Source organism: Callospermophilus lateralis, chromosome 7 (genome assembly GCF_048772815.1).
Source record: "Callospermophilus lateralis isolate mCalLat2 chromosome 7, mCalLat2.hap1, whole genome shotgun sequence".
Classification (NCBI taxonomy): Eukaryota; Metazoa; Chordata; class Mammalia; order Rodentia; family Sciuridae; genus Callospermophilus; species Callospermophilus lateralis.
The window spans coordinates 58796303-58817361 of record NC_135311.1 but is presented as its reverse complement, the minus strand read 5'-3'; the positions used below and the strand labels follow the sequence as shown (position 1 = coordinate 58817361).

Genomic DNA, 21059 nt, shown 5'->3' with positions numbered 1-21059 from the left:
GTTCAATCCCTAGTACTGAAAATTTTTCGTTAATATAATACTAGATACCATTAAAAGAACACAATATGTACAAACAGCAATATTTTTTATTTTATATTTATTAATTTTCATAAATCACAAATCTTTCTTACATTTTTCTCATTCCTGTCAATTCTATGAGGTTTTAGATCCTATTTTACAGAAGACAATTAAAACTTAATTGCCTAAAATTACTTGGAGTCTCAGATTTGATTCTTTCATAATATCTGTTTCATATCTATTCTTTTTGATTTTTGTCACTGTTTTTCTAATTTTTTTCAAATATATTGCCTTACAGAATATTTTTTAAAAAAGAGAAGTATAACCCTGAAAAAAAAAAGTATCTATATGCCCATCACCCAGATGTAATAACTATGTTTCATTCCTATCCATTTATCTCTCTCTCTCTCTCTCTCTCTCTCTCTCTCTCTCTCTCTCTCTTTCTCTCTCTCTATTCTATTTATTCAGTTAAGTTCATGTTCTTACGTAATTGTGTTTCTTAGTATTTTCATCGAATTTTATAATACAGAAATTCTTGTGTCATTAAAAATACCACGTTAAAGGTCATTTTCATGTCCAGAAAGAGAAGGAAATGTGCGAAAATTTATCATATGTGCACAGATCTTTGTTTCTTTAATAGTAGGCAATTAGATTTTATTCAATTTGTTCAAAATTATAGTCCCTAAGAATCAAATCCAGATCGTCCATAATTTCTATGCTTCTACATAATATATTTTCAGAAAATAAGATAATATGATACTCTGTGTTCATTCTAAGGAGCTTAACATTTACTGTCACACACCTTTCTTTAAACATAACAGCAATTTCCAATCTTCATGAGCTCTGGGAATGTTTGTCTGTCTTACCATTCTATCAGTAGCACTCAAAAATCACCTCGCTACCAAACTGTAGTAATAGCAAAATACAAGAAACTGGTAGGATTTTTACAAAATTTATACATTTTATTTGCCAATAGAGTTGAGTATTTTCAAGAGTTTCTTAGGTATATTTTGCCAATTATCCATTGAGCTATTATCTGTTTTAAATCTGTCACAAACATGGTAATATGGTATACTGATGTCTTTTAATTTTGTAATTTTTTCCATTTACAGAAGTTTTTAATGTAATTAAAGCTTGTTGATTTCTTCAAATACTTTTCAGTTTATCACTTCTTTCTCTACTGAACCTCAAAAACATACTTACTTCCATTATACACTGGATTTCAGCATTTTTTTTTCATTTAGCTCTTTAATATACATGATTTGCTTTGACACAAGGGAACTGAAAATATAGAGGAATTTTTCTTCCCAAAAGAAAAAACAATCTTCTAATACCATTTCCTGAGTGATTCAACATTCTCCAACTGACTTGGAAGTACTTTATCATACAATAACTTCTTTGGACCTTTATAAGTTCTATTATCAATTATAGCTACTAACTAGTTATACCTCATACATATAAAAGCTCATAAATTTCCACCTTTATTTTGAATATGACCACATTAATGAATTCTTCTTGCTTTCTTTTAAATTTTATCTATCTATCCATCCATCCATCCATTTTTTAAGTTTTGTGAGACTAGGAATGAATTCCAAGCCCCTCTTAAAATTCCATAGGGGGTTTTATTGTTGTTGCTTATTTGCTTGTTTACTTTTTATTAACCCTCCTGGGCTTTGGAGATATAAATCACAATTTTAGAGAAAAATAATCACTTTGTCTCTTTCATGTCACATCACACATGTTATTTGGGGTTTTTCATTCATTACTATGTTATGGATCTGCTTTTTATTCTAATTTTTCTAAGAAGAGAGTGTATAAATGTGTAATGTGTGTGAACGTGGTTTAGCTCACTCTGGCCTCTCTATTGATGAGAACTCCACTGGTGAGAGATGATGATCAGGCATCTAACCTGATGCACTATTCTTGAAATCACATGGCTTCCCATGGCAACAAGAAGTATCAAAATACTAACAATTTCCAAAAGTAGACATCATTCTTCATCCTCTTCCTGAGTTGTAGAATTATGTTTTCTCTCTGCCTATGGAATATTTACATGTGGGTTTACCTTAGCTGTCTGAAATTCATCTGAAAACCAAAATCTTCTTCGTTTTTACTCTTCTTTTTGTCTCTCTCCCTATTTTGGTTAATATATTTATTTTTTTATCTAGTCAGCACATTCCAGGGAAAGTTTCCTTGTGTTTTTTACATAGCAGGACTCCAGGCTCCACACATCCTCACATCTGGGATCGGGGAAGCATGGGAAGGATCCAAAATGATTCGTGCACTGGGATACTAACAAAAGAACAGGATCAGAATGCATGGCAGACCAGCCAAAAGAGAGACTAGATGAGGTGGCAGAGAATTGAGCAAGGACAGAATCCTCTCTTTTCTTTTCCGAGCTCATAGAAATAACAAAACCTTAATAGATAAAGAGGTGCTCAATTGGTGAAAGGCCCTAACACAGGAACCATAATCTGTTAATCTTCAAATTCAGTCCAGTTCTGCTCCAGTTCTTCCTGGCTAGACATTCTCAGAGCATGAGCACCACCATGGGATGCAAAGCTTTCCAAAGGTTGCTGAAGAGATCAAACTAGTGAGAGAAGGAGATGTTCCCATAGCCCACTTATGCCAACCCAATGGACCAAGACAGAAGCTGTCATCTAGGATTCAGAACCAAGAGAAAGACTCAGATTCTGGGTCCCTGGATTTCTTCCTATATACCTCCTCCACTGGGGCTCAGCTAGGGAAAGGGCTGCATCATTCATACATGTAAACTCTCTGGGGTTACAGACATCCAATAATATTCATTAAATAAATGAATCATCTTCTCTATCCCTACATTGCATCTTCTCCCTGTACTCCAACTTTATAGAGCAATGAGAGTACAGGGTCATTCCTATCCTTAAAAAAACACATTGAATCCTTGAAGTAATTTAAATTCTTTGTAAAGGCAAGTCAGATATGTAACCGGCCTCTAGAATACATTAACAAACACATTTTCCGTCAGCTTCCTGAGACCAGCCCCTGTGCTAAGGTTTTAGGCAAATTATCCCTTCCAGTCTCAGCAGTCACTTCCTTACTACACTGGATGCTGAGTTAGCCCTGCCATCCCTGTACCTTCTAGTGCTCCATTGCCACTCCACAGGTTCATGGTATATAAGGAGACATATTATTGACAGAAAAATTCCACTTAAATGAGTTTTGTGAGAAAACATAAGATTCAAAAACCTTGAAAACTTCTTGTTCTCCATCACATTAGACTACTTGCTGTTTCTGAAATACATCTTGAACTTACAGGCCTCCTCGCCTTCGATCTACACTATTCCCTCCCCCTGCAAAACTGTCCATCTTTTTAAATTAGGTCAAATTTTTTACCCTGTGTTTTTTTTTTCAATTCAGAAATCCTTCATAGAAGGAAAAACTGATCACTGGTAACAGAATAATTAATTTTTGTCTTTTCATGCATTTCTCTTCTTATTAATCATGTCATATTTTCTTTACTTGTTTGTTTTCAGAATCTTGAATCTCACAGGTAAAACAATGATCTCTCACTGAATTTTCAAAAAACAAGGAGTCTGACCCACAGTAAACTAAATTGTTAAATATTATTAGTTACTAAACTGTTTCAATGATTATCCAGACATTACCAAAAATACATGAGCATGTGTGCTAAGTCCAACCTGTGCAACCTGTGTAAATGTGCAATCTGTGCAAAGAAGTACATTTCACAGCCATGTAATTAAATTCTGATTTAAATTGTCTGTACTACAGCTTTCTCTCATAGTGTGGCTGGTTGAGAGGTTACTATAACTAGGTAATTAATACTTGCTCTTCTCATCAGTTCATCTCTACTATTTTTAAAAGTATGACATTCTGGTATGTTCTAAAATGGTATATACTGCAAAATTTGGCAGAATTTAATAATCTCTTCATATGCAGTTCTTCTATAATTTAATTTGCTTTTTTTTCTAGATGACAAATCTCCTACACTGATTACATGTCCTTTCTTCATTCATTATATTTCCCTCACTCACATCCACATTCATTCACATTGCCCCTTTTCAATTCTTTTTATGTTTTTGGCCTTCAGTTCTTTTATTCAAAGCATGAGAGCTGTCATCCTCTTTGTCTTCCTGTCCCTGCATTTACTTCAAAATGAATAGATATAAAAATACAAGAAATAATTGTAGTTTTCTAAATAAATATTGGTAGGCACATTTAATGTATTCAGAATCATTACTATAAGCATTGCAAAGAATAATGTTCAATTTATAGCACTGTGGTAGTTTTAAAGAATAAAGACTATATTGAAAAACAGGAAAACTCATTCATAATTTCTGCATTAGCCTTTCCACAGTATATTTTAGACCTTATTTTTAATTTATGACTATTTTCAATAACTAAATTTTCTGAGAATTTTTATATAGATACAAATTCTCTACTGTGTACTCAGTTTTATTTTTCCCCTTTTTTTATTAGTAAAGACATTAACAATAAAACAGGCTTCCTTGCTCCAGCTGGTAATTTCTCAGTACTAGTAATATATTATTCCTCTTTTTGTGACATCATAATCATCTATACAGAAGTACCATGTATCTTTGTGTAGAAGCTACTGTTTCCATTAAATTTAATTACCTCCCCCTGTGGTTTTAAATAGAAGTGGCTTCAAAATGAGGGCAGCTTCTATTAAATTTAATTACTTTCTCCTGCTGCTTGCATGGTAAAAGGAAGGTTGCTAAATGAGAGCAGCTTCTAAACTAAAGTATATGGTAACTGTGTGCGAGCAATAACAAAATTGTATCAAAACCACTAGGAAGTCTCCTAGCTTTGTTCTTTCCCTTATTTTAAAAAATGTTAGACTTAAAATCATAAAAAAATGAGCAGTAGGATATCACAAAATATATTTTAAAAATCAGTTTATTTTCATAAACAAAATAAAGATTCATATATTCAATTATTTACAAAAATACTGTAAATAATCCCAAAGGTTCAAGCTCAGAACTTTTAAAAGCAGTATCATTTGTTGTTTTCCAACTCTAAGGATGATGGGTCTTACTACTCACACATTTTTAGTCTCTAGTTTAAAAAGAAAGAAAGAAAGAAAGAAAGAAAGAAAGAAAGAAAATACTCCTTTTGGATTCTGATCAAATGGCTTGAAAGAATGCTTCACTGAAAATTATTTAAAAGGCATCCAGTTTGGGGGATTTCAGAGAAATATTCAAAAATAGTGATGTTAAGAAGTGAAAAAGAAAAAAAATCAGGCTCATTACAGACCAGTATATTTGAAAAGAAGTTAATTATATGCTTTGTAATAGTGTGAAAATGTAAATCACTTTAAAAATACTATAATATAATCCTATAAAATCTAATAGAAGATGAAATTTTAAGTACCTCTTTTTAAATTAAATATTAATTAGAAGGAAATACTGTTAAGCCACCATTGTACAATGTTTATTTTTTATATATACAGGCAGAATTTAGATGAACAATATTTTCATTCAATCACACAGTTTAGTATAAATATAAAACAAGACACCCCTTAAGCATTTTAAGTAACAAATTAAACATTTACATTTTTTACTGTGCACTGAGGCTTAACATTTATGCAGCTTCAAAACCAAAGTACAGCCTCAAGGGAAGTCTCTCCACTGACAAATTAATACCTTAGAGAACAGAGCTGAATGGTGGCAATGAACTCATTTGTTCCCCCAATAATGAAGAATGACTTTTTCTTTACCACATCTGTGACTGTTGCTATGGTGACCTAGACTTACCTCATTGCTTCTCGGAGAGCTCCTCGCTCACCAAGAGTCGTGTGCTTGATGTCATCAAAATTATTTTCCAGCTTCTCGCAATTCTGAAACACATTAAAAAATTACATTAGTCTTCCAACATTCTGAGAAAAATTATATCTATACAGTTATATAAAAGTATAATTGATTATATTGATCGTGAACTCGTGAAAAATATGCACACCACTTTAATTAGGCAGGATTCATTAAAATCGACAGTTGATTCAAGAGCAACAAAATAAAAACATGATACAGCTGTCACAGAAGTCTTTTCCATACATTTTTTGAAATAGGTAAAAAAAAAATTAGTACTACATAAAAGTAGGAAAATGTTTAGAGTCTGTCAAATAAAAATTATTTCTCTAAAATCATATTGTTATCAAAGTTTATTTAAATTGAAAAAAGAAATCAATAAAGTAAATTTTAAATCACAATGAATGGTACATGATAATTATCTAGTTCTACACAAGTTAGCTTTTACTAAGATGGGCAGAGCTCACTTAAAATAATAAGAGTTCCAAAAATATTTTACCAAAATGTTATAATCACACTTGTAAATAAAAACCTAAATGATATTTACAATTGTATGTACACATGTATGTATATATGTTTATTTAAATATAAATAAAACCAACTCTTGAAATTAACTGACATTATATCAAGTTCTTAGACTATTAAAATCAAATAAATATGCAATAAGCAACTTAAACTTCATAAATACCTTTCTTAGCAAATACAACAGCTTTACTGGGATGAATTTTTCTAAGAGTGTATGTTAATATTTTACTGCAATCCTTAATATATCTTATTAACCAAGTTAATCTTATTAACCAAGTTAATCTTATGAGAACCAATTAAATTTTGAGAACCAAAGATGTAAAATTTAATTTTAGATTAATAAATGTATCTATTGTAGTCTTTTGGCATTTAAGATTTCTTGCAGAATTTAGTAGTATTTGGGTAATAAAATAATTGGTTATACTGTTCTAGTTACATTACAAACAAAAATTAACAAAAGTACTAATGTGTCCTTTCTATCCTTAAATTATACATAAGTAAGTGGTATTTATGAAAATTAAAGAACTTAGATTAGCAATTTCCAATATATAGGAGTTGATTCAAAATCTATAAGTATCTAACCCATTATGTTCACCTTGATAACCTCTAATGACAATCAAATTAAGGCAAAGATACTTTTAACGCTATCATAAGGCAGGTATATTTTTGTTTTCTTATTTTTTGGTAATAAGGATTGAGCCTGGGGGTGTTTATCCACTAAACAGTATCATCAACCCTTTTTATTTTTCATTTTGAGATAGAGCCTCACTACCTTGTCAAATTTGGCCTCAAACTTGTAACCCTCCTACCTCAGCCTCCTGAATCACTGGGATTACAGGCATTCACGTGACACTGTACCCAGCTAATCAGAGAATTTATAAGGAAGACCTTGAAAATTATCAAAATTGATCTAAAATAGCTGGAATTCTGGATAAAACATCCTCTGCCGAATAATACACTATGAATACCCTCTCCTCCTCTACCTCTTGTCATTTCACATTTTCAGTAGTGCCTATTCATGAAGAGAATTTACTACTCTTAATTGGTCTCAACAACACTTTTTTCCAATTTAAAATGAATGCTTTTTAAGTACTACTAAAGAACTCTGAAAATTTTTCCAATGTTATGAATATGTTTTCTATATTCTTTCAGGAAGTTTTATTTTATATTTCATATTTGGATGTACAACTCATCTGAGATGGCATCTATACATGGTGTCAGAGAGAAAATAACATCAGATAGGTAATCAAGTAAAGCAATAATATTTATTCAAAGAACCATCTATAATTTAGAGCCACTGTTTTTCATAAATTAAATTGCAATGTAAGCAACATCTGTTTTTATAGTATATTCTGTATAACTGGTCTATTTTTCATATTTGTGCTAGTGTTATGTTATCTTAATGACTTATACCCACAATAAATAAATTACTCCTACAAATAAATATAAAAAAGACAACTAAAGAGAAAAATGGACAAAAGTCTTAAAGAAATACTGTTTTAAAGATAATATCCATATTGGCAATTAAAAAATAAGTTGTACATCATTATTCATAAGCAAGATGCAAACTTAAGCAATAACAAGATAACACTACATATTCTGGAAATATCTAAAGTGAAGAAGATAGACCATATGGTGGTAGTGGTGTATTTTTAGTATAAAAATAACACTGCTGGTGAAACTTTAAGTTGTTACAATTTCTTTGTAAAGTACTTTCAATAGCTGAACATTCAAAACCATATGACCTGGGAGTTCCACACTTAAGAACACACCTAGAACAAATGTATATGTTTACCAAAAGTCTTGTACAATAATGTCAAAAGTAACAATATTCAAAATAGCCCAAAACTGGAAATAAGCACATGATATATTAAGATAAATTACACAAACTGTAGTACATTCATGTACTAGAAAACTATATAGCATGGAGTAATATGAATCTCATATAATATTGAGCAATGGAAATAACATGCAAAACAGAACATCAAAAATATTCCAGTTAAGTGAATTTCAACAAAAAGGTACAGTTACAATAACCAAAAAGATACAATATTTATAAATAAATTTAACAAAAAACATAAGAGTTGTGCACTGAAAAGTAGAAAGTATCTATGGAAATGCAAGGAAAACTTAAATAGAAAGATATCTCATAACCATGAATTAGAAAATTGAACATTAGGATTATAGTGCTTCTCCTTGAATTGACCTAAAGAGGCCATGCAATTCCTATCAAAATCCCAGCTGACATTTTTTTTAAAGATTTTAACAATTGATCCAAAAGTTGATATGAAAATGCAAGGGACATAGAATAGCTAAACATTCTTGGAAAAGAGAAGAATGAAGTCATGAAACTCTGATTTCCCAATTTTACAACTTACTACAAAACTATAGGAAACAAGATGTATGGTACTAGTTTAAAAATACAAAATAGATTTGTGGAATAGAAATGAGACTCTGGAAATACACTCTTTAGCTTAATTTGCACAAAGGAACCAAGACAATTCAATAAAGAAAAGGATACTCTTTTCAACAGATTGTGCTACAGCAACAGGACACCCACATGCAAAAGAACAAAGATAGACCCCTACCAAATACAATGTACAACATCAATGCAAAACAGATTAGAGACTGGGGTAGAAGCTAAAACTTTAAAACATTTAAAAGGAAACACAGTGGTAAATTTTTGTGATTGTGGATTAAGCAAAAGTTTTCATAGATAAAATAATAACAAGTTAAAGATCATCAAAGCTTAAAATATTTGTGGTTCTAAGGACAGCATTCAGAAAATGAAACAACTCACAGAGTAAGAGAAATAATAGTAAATCATATATCTGAAAAAGGACTTCTATCTAGAATATATAAAGGGCTCTTACAACTCAATAAGAAGACAACCCAATTTTTTTTAATGAGCAAAGATTTTCTACAGACAGTTCCCTAAAGATGATATGAAGATAGTCAATAAACATTAAAATATTCAACATCATCAGTACTCAGAATAATGCAAATTGAAATCATATTGAGATGTTACTTCACACCCAATATAGGATGACTATAATCAAAATGAAGAAAAATAGCAAGCATAGGTGAGGATTTGTATTAATTGCAAAATTAATGGTACAAATGAAAATCAGTATAACCACTGTAGAAAACAATCTGGTACTGCTTTGCAATGTTAAATACATAATTATCATATGAACCAGGTAAGGATGGTTAGACTATAATTAATAAAGTTACCATATGACCAGGGAATATACAGAAATGAAAGCATATGTCCACATAAATGTTTAAACAAATGTTTATAGCAGTATTATCAATAACAGATACAAAGTAGAAACAACCTAAAAATCAACCAAATGATAAAGGAGTAAACAATGAGGTACACCAACACATCTAGTATCATTTGGCTACAAAAAGGGAAGTTGTAATACACTCTACAATATGGAGAAGCCTTAAAACATGCCAAGTGAAAATGCCAAATATAAATATACACATTTTATAATTCAATTTATATGCAATATCCTGGAAAGGCAAATCAAAAGAAGCAGATTCCTGGCTGCCAGGGGTGAGAAGAGTGGAGAATGGGGAGTGATTTTCTCAAGGGAGTGGTGGTTCTTGGGGATAAGATGGAAATATCTTGGAATTAGTGGTGATTTGAGCACAACTTTCTGAATATACTAAGAACTACGGAACTCTGCCCTTTTAGGGATGACCTGTTGGTATGTGAATTATATCTTAGTAAAGCTGTTATTTTATAAATAGGCAAACTAATCCATAATGTTGGAAGCGGGCAGAAAATAATCATAAGAAGCACAAGGGGGTCTTCTGGTTGAATTTTTAATTAATTGTATAAAAAACTGGTGGACTGAATACTTTAAATTAATCTTTCCATATGAAATTTTAAAAGTTTTTAAGAGAATTCCAGAGATAGATATGTTTAACCAGATTTAAACGTTTTATAATGTATATAGGTATCAAAACTCCATGTTGATCCACTAATTTGCACAGTTTTATGTTTTTATACATCAGTTAAAATGTCATATTTCTTAAAATTTATACACAGATAAGTAAAAGACAGTTTGAATTCTGATGAAGAGTCATAATGCAACTACAAATCACTAGAGTTAAAATTAAAGAATGCAAATGAAATTTCTAACATGGTAAATATTAGCCACCAGCTGTTGTTTTTAATTATTATTATTTATAAAAATTCTGTGTTAAAGATTTAATTCCTGAGTTTAACATCCTTATAAGATTTTGATACTTCAGTAATAAAATTATAATTTTTTTTCTTTTTAGGTTGAATAGTTTTTAATGGCATTTATACAAATATAATTATTTAAAAAATGAGCAATTAATTTGGATTAGAGGCGCCTTTGATAAACATACATTCAGTCATTCTGAACCAAAAGTAAGTTCAATTAGAGTCCAGACCTCAAAAAAAAAAAACAGTTTCCCTTACTTTTTGCCTTAATACTAGCAGTCAGACAAAAAGAAAAAAGACACACATTTTACACCTTAGAGATTGTAGTACCCTTTCAAATATTTCTGCAGAAACACTCATTTTTCAAAAGAGTTTTATGCTTATAAATGTTCACTGTGACTCAGGACAGTAAAAATTAGGGAAAAATATGAAATTTTCAAATTAAAAGAAAGGTTAAAGAGGACACTTTGAGGGTCATATACTCACTACAAATACTACCTTTGTGGATTTTTAACAAGCCATTGTTTATTATAGGCAGCATATAATTTTTCTAGAGAAAAGATATAAAATTGAATATGCTGTATATTACAATTAAGGAAAAAAACAAGCAAAACCAATAAACACTATAAATAAAATAGGAACTTTTTACCTAAGAATGTTGAAAGTGTGTTTCTGTTTTCTATAATTTTAGCATCGTCCAAGATTCCAGCAATGAATTTATACTTTTTGATTTCAAGTTCTTTTAAGTTTTTTGAAATATTCATAGTTTCTATATCTAACTTGCTACTTCTGTAAAAGACAATACCACAAAATATGTGTAAACAATGAAAGTAATATGAAACAAGATTTGACTTTTTCAAGATTTCTTCCCTTTGTTTTCACTTAATACGCATTTCACTGGTTAAAGTTTATGCTGCCTCTGATTGGCAATATTTTTATGAAAGTTTTCTTATTTCAAATTTTCCAAAGAGTGGTTAATCACCAGCTCACTTGCTTGCTTGCTTCCTTCCTTCCTTCCTTCCCACACCAAGGAGAGATATACAAATAAATACAAAGCAATAAAATAAAATCAAGCTATGCTACAAAACCAATTTATTTGCTACACTGGCTGCATTATTACCTAAAGACCAAATATAACTACTAGGGTTATAATATTTGGACTATATTATTTTAACTTTTATATATTTATACTTAGAATTATATGGCTAGTATCTTTCTGTGTTTCTAAGCAGACTTTGCAAGACAATTTTTAAGGTTACAGAATATTCCATTGAATCCATTGCTATTATTTATTTATCCAATTTCTTTCTGATTTTATTCATGTACTAATGTTACTACAAACATAGGACAGGAACAGATGAGTGAAAATTAATTAAAATATTAGAAGTCTTAAGAAAAACATTGTGAGTATTCATTCCAACTATTTTTCCATGTAACTCAAATTGTTCGTTTCATCAAAATACCTTTAAAGTATGTGAGTACAGACTTCATTGGTGCAGTCAAGAATTAAATTCAGGATTTCTAATCTTAAATGTCAATGTTTTTGCTCCCCAATTTAACAATTAATGGAACACAACACATATTCTTCTCAGTTGTCATATGTTAATTACACTTACTTTCCTTTGCAACTAAATTGCTATGACCAATCCCATCAGTTTAGGTAGATCATTGCTAAGAGTCTTACATTTAAATCTCAGTGGGAGAAAGTTTAATAATCACTTTTTTTATTTTTCCAAACTTTAGATTATAGACTCTTGATAAGAAAAACCCTTTCATTAACTTGATTCCCCCCCCCCAGAAATGGTTTATAAATCAGATGTGGAAAAAGATATTTAATTGTCATTAATACATTTTCAATAAGTTTCTAGAGGTGTATGTGTTTGTGGGTGTGGGTATGTGGATATGTTTGTGTGTTCACACAAGCCTTTTTTTTTCCCCCTGTCATTTAACAAAAAATATATCTATGCATCTGACAGAGATTTTTTTTTTCAGTTTGGTTAGTTTTTAAGAAAACTTTAGAAACTTTGAATTTAGCAACAGGATTCTTAAACTATATTATATTTAAATACCTTATTTACAAACAATTGTCTTCCAGTAGAGTATTGTCTTTCAGACCAGCAATGCTGTAAGAAATGTGTTGTTTAATGGCTAATACCAATGGAAGGCCTGATAATTGCTCTACTATAATTTAAAGGGAATTTTAAGATCTCAGTTTAGCCATTTAAAGTTACTCCCTAGACTGGAGCAGCTATGCCCAAGGAAAAACAAAGTCAAGGACAGCAAAGATTTAAAGAAGCCCACTTTAACAGTGGGACAAGAGGACCTTGAAATTAAAAGCAAACACAGAGGACAGCACAGGACCTCTTGTCTTCCCAACACACCATGACACAAGTCCCCAGGGGGGACACTTCATAATAGAAAGAAATAAACAAAAATTGACAATAAATATATTATTTCTCATAATTTATAAGTCCTTTTTAAAATGAATGAATCTGATCAAGTTGATTAAACTTTTATGTCATTTTACATTAATACGATAGGTAGACAATCATTTTTTTTGTGGGGGAGTTGGCACCAGGGATTGAACTCAGGGGCACTCGACTACTCAGCCATATTCCCAGCCCTATTTTGTATTTTACTAGAGACAGTGTCTCACAGAACTGCTTAGTGCCTGGCTAAATTGCTGAGGCTGGCTTTGAACTCTCAATCCTCCTGCCTCTGCCTCCTGAGCTGCTGGTACTACAGGCATGTGCCTGGCCGACAATCTTTTAAAAACAAAATCCTTTAGGAAATTTTATTTTTTAAGATTTGTAGTTTTAAAATTATACAGATGGTCTGAGGAATCCAAATGTTACTAAAAAAAATGCATTTTCTTCCTTTTTATTACAATGTGGTATATTGAGACCATAAAGAAAAATGGAGCCAGGCACGGTAGCATACATCTGTAATCCCAGCCAACCTGGGACTGAGGCAGGAGGATTGCAAGTTCAAGGCCAGTCTTGGCAACTTAGGAGGCTTGAAAGAACTTAGTGAGACCCTGCCTCAAAATTAAAAAAAAAAAAAAAAAAAAAAAAAAAAGTGTTGTATCCCTATTTAAAGCCCCAGTATCAAAAGAAAAAAAGAAAAACATATATGATTTTTTGTTTGCTTGTTTCCTTTGGGCCCTGAAATTTCTCTTTTCTCCCTTCACTTTGTCAACCTCACTAAAATTTTACACTTTACTTTGGTATCCACCACTATAATGGAACAAGTTTATGAAAGATTAAAGAAAAAACAAAATTACTAGATTTTAAGTTTTTTAAGATCCATCTTCAGTGTAAACAGTAGGACTGGAAGACTAATTGACTATTTGGTTTTCCCAGGAATGAAAACAGGAGATAAAAATTATCTTGGACATAGAAGAGAGAAAAGAGGACACAGAAGGCTCTGAAGTAGCTCCCTTGAGCTCTCTATGGCTCCTGGAATTTGAGGAAGTCAAATTTCTGTTAGCTAAAAGAGAACCTCTAAAAGAAATGCATCATTTTAATAAGCAAAAGCCTCCTTTTTAGCTGTGACTTTATCTGGGAGATACAAAACTGCATATTCATTCATGAGATGGCATGGAAACTCAAAATTGGTATTAGGTTGAGTAACAGAAAAAGAATGTTCCATGTTTTATACTCCAAGTATGCTTAAAGCTTATTGTGCCCAACAGAACAATAAAGGAAATAAGGAAGACTATAAGAATTCAAACAATCTGTTGTTACCTTGACCAAAAATGCTTCCATGTCCATAAATGAAAAACAAGTCCAAGGTTACTTTTATGCTTCATGAACAAAATAGAAAGGTGCAAAGTTTGAACAGATAAATTGAATTTGTATTCTGATAATATTTAGGCTCTTGTATAAGAAATAAATTTCTCAAACAATCTTTATGAATTTAAACAAATTTAAACAAATCTCCATAAATTTAAACATCAGAGATCTGTTGGGTAATGTACAACAGCCTCATTGTCATATTCACAGTCAAAAACATTTCACTAACTTTAGGGACAACTATAGGTAAAATCAAGCAAATGGCCTCTTTTCAAAGTCTCTTCTCAGCTCAGTTCATAAGGGTATGTGTCAGAAAAAATTTATGAATGTATTTGTAAGTAAAAACTTTCATAATATGTCATTCTTTATGCTAGCAAGGCCACCCCAGAATACAATTTGAGGCATAAGATAGACATAGGATGCTTACTATCCAGGGTAAAAAAGTTTCCAACAATTCTAAAAAAAATGACTTTGTCCATGGTGGTGACTTATCATCTCCACCCTTAGAGGACCTCCTTTATTTCCGCCAACCAATATGACTGCATGAAAAAGCAACAAACATCACAGCAGAAATAAGGTGTAAGAAAGAAGAAAGAGAAAGGGAAAATAGAAATGGAAAAGAGAAAAAGAACAAATGAACAAAGTACTCCTCAGAACAGTAGGAATAAGAACAAGAAAAATCAGTGATTAGATACAAAGCCTAGAACAAGAAGCAGGCGAGTCAGACTAGATACCCGGGAGCAAGCAAGTGGAACCACACAGGTAATCTGGAAGGTCAGAAAAGGTATTGAATATAGTACCTGACAGACATTCCCTGTGCTGTGAAAGGTAATGGTTACTCCTACTGAGTGGGAATCTAGAAATTCATATCAGCAACCATGGTAATCTGGACTGGTGGTGTTGTTTTAGGTACATAAGGATAAGCTGTAAACAACTAGTTAATATTGAGGATTTACTGTCTGTTAGGAACTGTTCTGGAGACTTAACCTATCTAATCTGCACAACAACCATATGTACTCCTATTTTGCAAAATGAAGAAACAACCACAGGGAGATTAGGATAACTTGCAGAAGGTTACTTAGCTAGTAAGAGATAAAGTAAGAGATAAAGCAGGGATTTTCCCCCAAGTGGTCAGACTCAAAACACCTCTAAAGAATAAACTGCATAAAGTAACTGATCAAATTCTGAATAGGTCCTCCTTTAGGTATTGTGTAGGACAAGATGAATAATAGTCTACTAGTAGAGCCAAGTGGGGAACAAGCCCTTGCATGATTTTTGTCTAATTTCTGTCTGGATGTGCCACACCTTACAATGTAAAAAAAAAAAAAAAAAAGGAATCCAATATACACATTTAGGCCAAATTAATACTCATAAATATTTTGCATGCAACAGCCTTTATTTGGGTCTGTGACACCACCATGACAAATATAATGAGCAATTAAATTCCCAAGTGTTCAGATTTTGGCAGCAATTAAAGGAGAAACTGGAAACTAAAGCATCAAAAAGAACTGGTTTTGGTGGCCTCCTGCCAAATGAATCCTCATGGGTTGAGGGAAGGTCTAGAGTTTCAACTGTGATAGATTTTATAGTGTTTTATAGCTCATCTGTGTTAAGGATTACATAAAAGTATAATAAAACAAATGAGTGGAATATCAACAGCAAGTTGAGAGAAAAGAAACATACAAAGAGTTTTCTCAATGCTGAGAAATTATTCTTGCTTAAGCTGTACCAAACAATAACAAAATTCATTGATCATGTGCTGGATAAATCTAAAAGAAGTAAAAAACAAAAGCTAGCAGATTATATTATTAAAGAAAATTATTCCACTGATATTTCCATATTTCTTAATTTCTGTGGGACTACATTTCTTTTGTGAAATAATCATAATAACTAAAATTAAATAAGTTGGATCTAAAATTTATATACTAACCCAAATTTAATACATTAGGAAATTAATTTTAATAAATGAAAGGTCACAGAGCGTTAATGGCATAGCTGTAAGAACTTAAGTCTCAGAATTACTAAGTAACCAAAGCTCAAGTTAATTAGATTTCAATTCAGGGAAAAAAAATCTTGAAATTTTACCATGTTGGACAACATACGAAGCACAGGGATATAAAGGTAAATAAGATAAAACCTCACCTTGCTCAAAATATAATGAAAACATAGAATTAATTCTGTGGGTGCCCCAAAGTCTGAGTTTATTACTTCTGCTGTGTCTTTGAAATCTTTTAAAACTGTCCAGATTAGAGAAAAAGTTGGCCAAGAGATGCTAACATAACAGAATCAACTCTAACTTTGGACCTTACTATCACTGCCTACTGGCTACATCCCTAGGAAAGTTACTTAACTCAGTTTCCTGAGATTTCATTTCACTCACAGAAGTATGATGCAAAAGTCAACCCTGAAGAAAAACTACAAATGAAAACCAGTCATTCACATATCCATTCATTCAATATTTATTTAGAATCTAATAAGACCAGATACTACACTAGTAACTGAGGATACAGAGGCTTAAAAAAATAACAAATCTGTATTTAAAAAAAAAAATAGCTCTTTTAGTTCCATTCAGTAAGGTAATTGGCATTAGGCAAGTATGTGTGATCCCACATCCAGTGGGAAAAGGAGAAGCATTATCATATATTAGTGATGATAACAAATCTTAGATGGTTGGGAGTCTGCCGTATGCTGCATTTTGAAGGATCCTCAGGAAATGGAATTTTCACCAAGGAGACTAACCAGTCTTATGGAAGAAATCATATATTTCACATTTTAAAATAAGAAGACTATTCAAGTAAAATGGCACTCTGTGAGTTATCCTACTATAACATAATGGTTTTCATTTGGTTGGAAGGTAAATTGAGGGGAAAAATAATGCAAGTACATATGTTTCTCATGTAGTTGGAATTTCCTGTGGTCTATGTTCCTCTAAAGAATGAGTCAATTAGGTGAACTTACTCGTCCAGGAAAATGTTCTATTTTAATATTGGCACTCAACAAAAGTCCTCAAAACTAGTCCCACTGAAGTTCTTTACCACATTTTGAGTAAGAAATAATTACTATATTCAGATTTTCTAAAATTCCAGATGAACATTGTAATGTCAAGATACAATTTCCAGTTCTAATCAAGAGATTCATATTTCAATAGATAATTGCTTTTCCCTTCAGTGTGTCTTAACTAGTCTAATCCTTTCAGGGAACATTAAGATGTAATCATATTTAGCTAATGTCATTTCACTAATGGTGGCCAGCTTACAATCAGGCCCTGTCTAGGAGAATCTTATATGAGTCACAGTGAAATGCAATATAATGGAGTAGGAGAGGCTGGAGCTGTGGAGAAAAGAAATCTATTTTCAAGTTCCAACTTTGCAACTAAACTGCTTATGTATTCTCAGTAAAAGGCTTAACATCACAATCTGCAAATATTCCCCCATAAAAAGAAGAAATCAATAAAGGTGGTAAAGGTAGTGATACCGTCTTCAAAGTGTTATTATGAGGATGAAATTAAATGAGGTTATATATATATATGTGAAAATGTATTCTAAATAAGAAAGTACCATTTAAATATTTTACCACTTTTATTTTCTATTCCACATTGAGTATAAAGTTCAATTCCACTGGTCATGTCATCATGTCATGGAAGTCTGGTGCATGTAACGGTATTGAATAAGTGCAATTTATGCTCTAGTTTGTACATCTGTTCTTATTAAGTTGGCTAATGGGAGAAAATACGAAAGGCAGATTCACTGTCAGCGGACTGACAAAATTAACTCTGTTAGTTTACATGACAGAAAATATAGAACATGATGTAGCCTTCAAGATAAAGATACAGTGGAGAGAATAATCTTTTGTAGGTTCACAGTCTAAATCAAGAAGTGTAGTAGCTACATTTGAAATATTTTAAGATTTCAAATCTTTCACCAGTAAGAATACAATAATGTTTTAGTACTTTCTAGAATTAACAAAAATAACAAATTCTGCTATAGAATCCTACCTGCTGATCATTTATTCCATATCAGTTCCAACTTTGCAACTAAACTGCTTACGTATTCTCAGGAAAAGGCTTAACATCACAACTTGCAAATATGTGGGGAGAGTGTCAAGGAAAATGAAAGATTAAGTATTTGCTTTTTAATTTTAATTTCTTATTTAAAATTACCATAAATCTTCTTCACAGAATCTATGGCTGTTTTGATTGAATATGACATGATTTACACAATCATCACATGTGTAAACACATTGTAATCATTTTCAACATGTACTATAGAGATCTGTGTATCAGTATGGCTAAATACAAATCACACCAAACAGTAATTATTTTTATTTTTTGGCCAGGTACGGTGGCATACACCTGTAATCCTAGCTACCACAGAGGCTAAGGTAAGAGAATTACTAGTTTGAATTACTTGACTCAAAGACAAGAATAGACTCAAAGATAAAAAGCTTTATAATGCATTTTCTCCTATGATTCTAAAGACAGGCCCTCCCATTAGAAATTTTGGTAGAAAAAAACTAAGTCAGTCTACCTCTGCCAGTTCAATATCCCAAATTCTTTAAGAGAATTTTTCCTATACATATTCATAAATCACAACCAAATGCCATTTCTGGTCCAAAGAAATGAAAAATAAAATTATTTGTAAGTCACATATACTACAAAGAAAATAAGAACCTCAAATACAATATTAACAAAATGCTTTAAAAAAAAAGGAAAAAACAAAGCTGAAAAATGCCAGAAACTGATAGTGTTAATAGAATCTTCCTAGTAAAAATTAAGAAAAGTAGGGGGAAATGTCAAATACTATGAATCATAATTTACATTTGCATTGTTTTCTTAAGACCTTGTTATCAATTCTCAGTTCATTCCCAGCAATCTTAATCTATTTCAGTTCTATAACACTAAAGTATATATAGTTTTTTGATAAGCATCAAAAACCTACCAGCAGCTTCACCTTCCATGATTCAAGATCCAGGGGATGCTAGATGGAAAGCCAAACAAGAAATGGAAGATGTGGTCACCTACCTGTCTCCTACCCTGGTATGTAGACACTCTTAAAATAGCTGCACTGAGTGGGAGACTAAGTTAAACCATGCCTGCTCCCCACCACCAGTTTCTTACTTTGATCATCAAATGAATAAGGGACCCTATGGCCATCTAAACACCCTTCTGGTGCACATTTTGAACCAGCTACATTAGATGAGACTAAAAAGAAAAACTAAGGCTCTAGATCGAAGAAAATGAGAATATTCCCAAATAAAAAGCTTCATGTATTTTTATGAATTCGCTTCTTTAAAATGTGTTCTTTTTTACTAAAAAAGTATATTAAGTTAATTTTCTTAATACTCATAAATTCTCTATCCTGAGCACTTCATAGTACTGGCTGAGGTGTTATATAGATGGACTGATGCCAGCACTGAGAAATACACATTAAAATGACCATGGAGGACATTGTCTACCAGCCATTCATATTTGTCCTGTGAAAGTTTAAAATAATCATCTAATAAGAGTTTTTATAACATCAATATACCCCCCACTAAATTAATTATTACTATAGGAAACCCACAGCTACCCTGTTGTGCTCTAAAATGTTAAGATAAGAGATCTGGGCTTTACACTAAAACAAGCTCTTGTTCTTAAAGAGTTTTCTCTGGAACAGCAGGCAATTCCTGCCAGAATGAATGGAATCTAAACAGATAAGGAGAAATTTGGGAATGGGGGTCAAAGTCAAATAATCTAATTGCTAGTACTATGGCATCACTAGTTCTTCCCTAAATCTCAAAGACAATTTTAGATGCTTAAGTTTTTTATATACAGGATTTATTATTAGGACTACCACCCACTTAAGAATGTTAAACAAATGTCTCATTTACTGAATAAGATGTGTTTGCTCGTACATTTATTAAAGACATAGAAAACACATTATTTTTAGTATTTAGCAATTAATTTTTAATGTATGTTGAACTTGGTCAAAATCTATAAAAGTGTACTTAGATCACAAGGCTGTGTGTGTAATCTAATACATGATGCATTATAATTAGAGAGTATGCAGGATGCATAGTTGTACAACAGGTAATCTTTAGTACTAAAAAGGAATTCTTATTTTAAAATTCAATTTTAAAATAATTAACAGATGGATATATGCCATTGTAAGCTATCTCAATTATCTTATTTGGAATAAACCCCTTGAGATCACAAAAGTCAATTCAAACAAAAAGAAAGAATTTAGTACATTTGATTTTGAAAGATAACAATCATGAATTTTAAATATACATTACAAATAAGACTATGGAAACCAATTAAACATAAATCTCAATAAACAATACTTAAATTGATAAACTGATTTTTAAAAAGGAAAAATATGTCTAACATTTCCTCTATAAAGCCACGGAATGCTAGATACTAGATCGATATCAAACATAAAACCCTAAATAGTACATCTAATCATTTATCTTTAAAAACATATGTGCATTTAAATATGCAAGAAAAGATAAATAGAATCATTTAAGTTCTTCTGTTCAGTTAAAATTCAGAACAGCAATCGTTTGTAAGTCACAAAAGAGAAAGCCTTCAGATTTTTTTTTGGTTCTAGAGGAATAAAGGCTTTTACTTGACAGTTACTTACATGAGTTTGTGTCAAAAAGAGAATTTGGCAGAGACTTCTAAATTCATAACAATTGTCTATTAGTCTGTTTTTAATA

General features: G+C 31.5%; 1 protein-coding gene across 1 annotated transcript in view; it reads right to left on the bottom strand.

Annotated features, from left to right (window-relative positions):
- Nucleotides 1–21059, bottom strand: part of Dpyd (dihydropyrimidine dehydrogenase) — a 798303-nt gene that overhangs the window by 694267 nt on the left and 82977 nt on the right. Inside the window, exon 3 of the mRNA XM_076863439.1 lies at nucleotides 5793–5875. Within this exon, the coding sequence (XP_076719554.1) occupies nucleotides 5793–5875 (83 nt within the window). The remainder of the gene's footprint in view (nucleotides 1–5792; nucleotides 5876–21059) is intronic.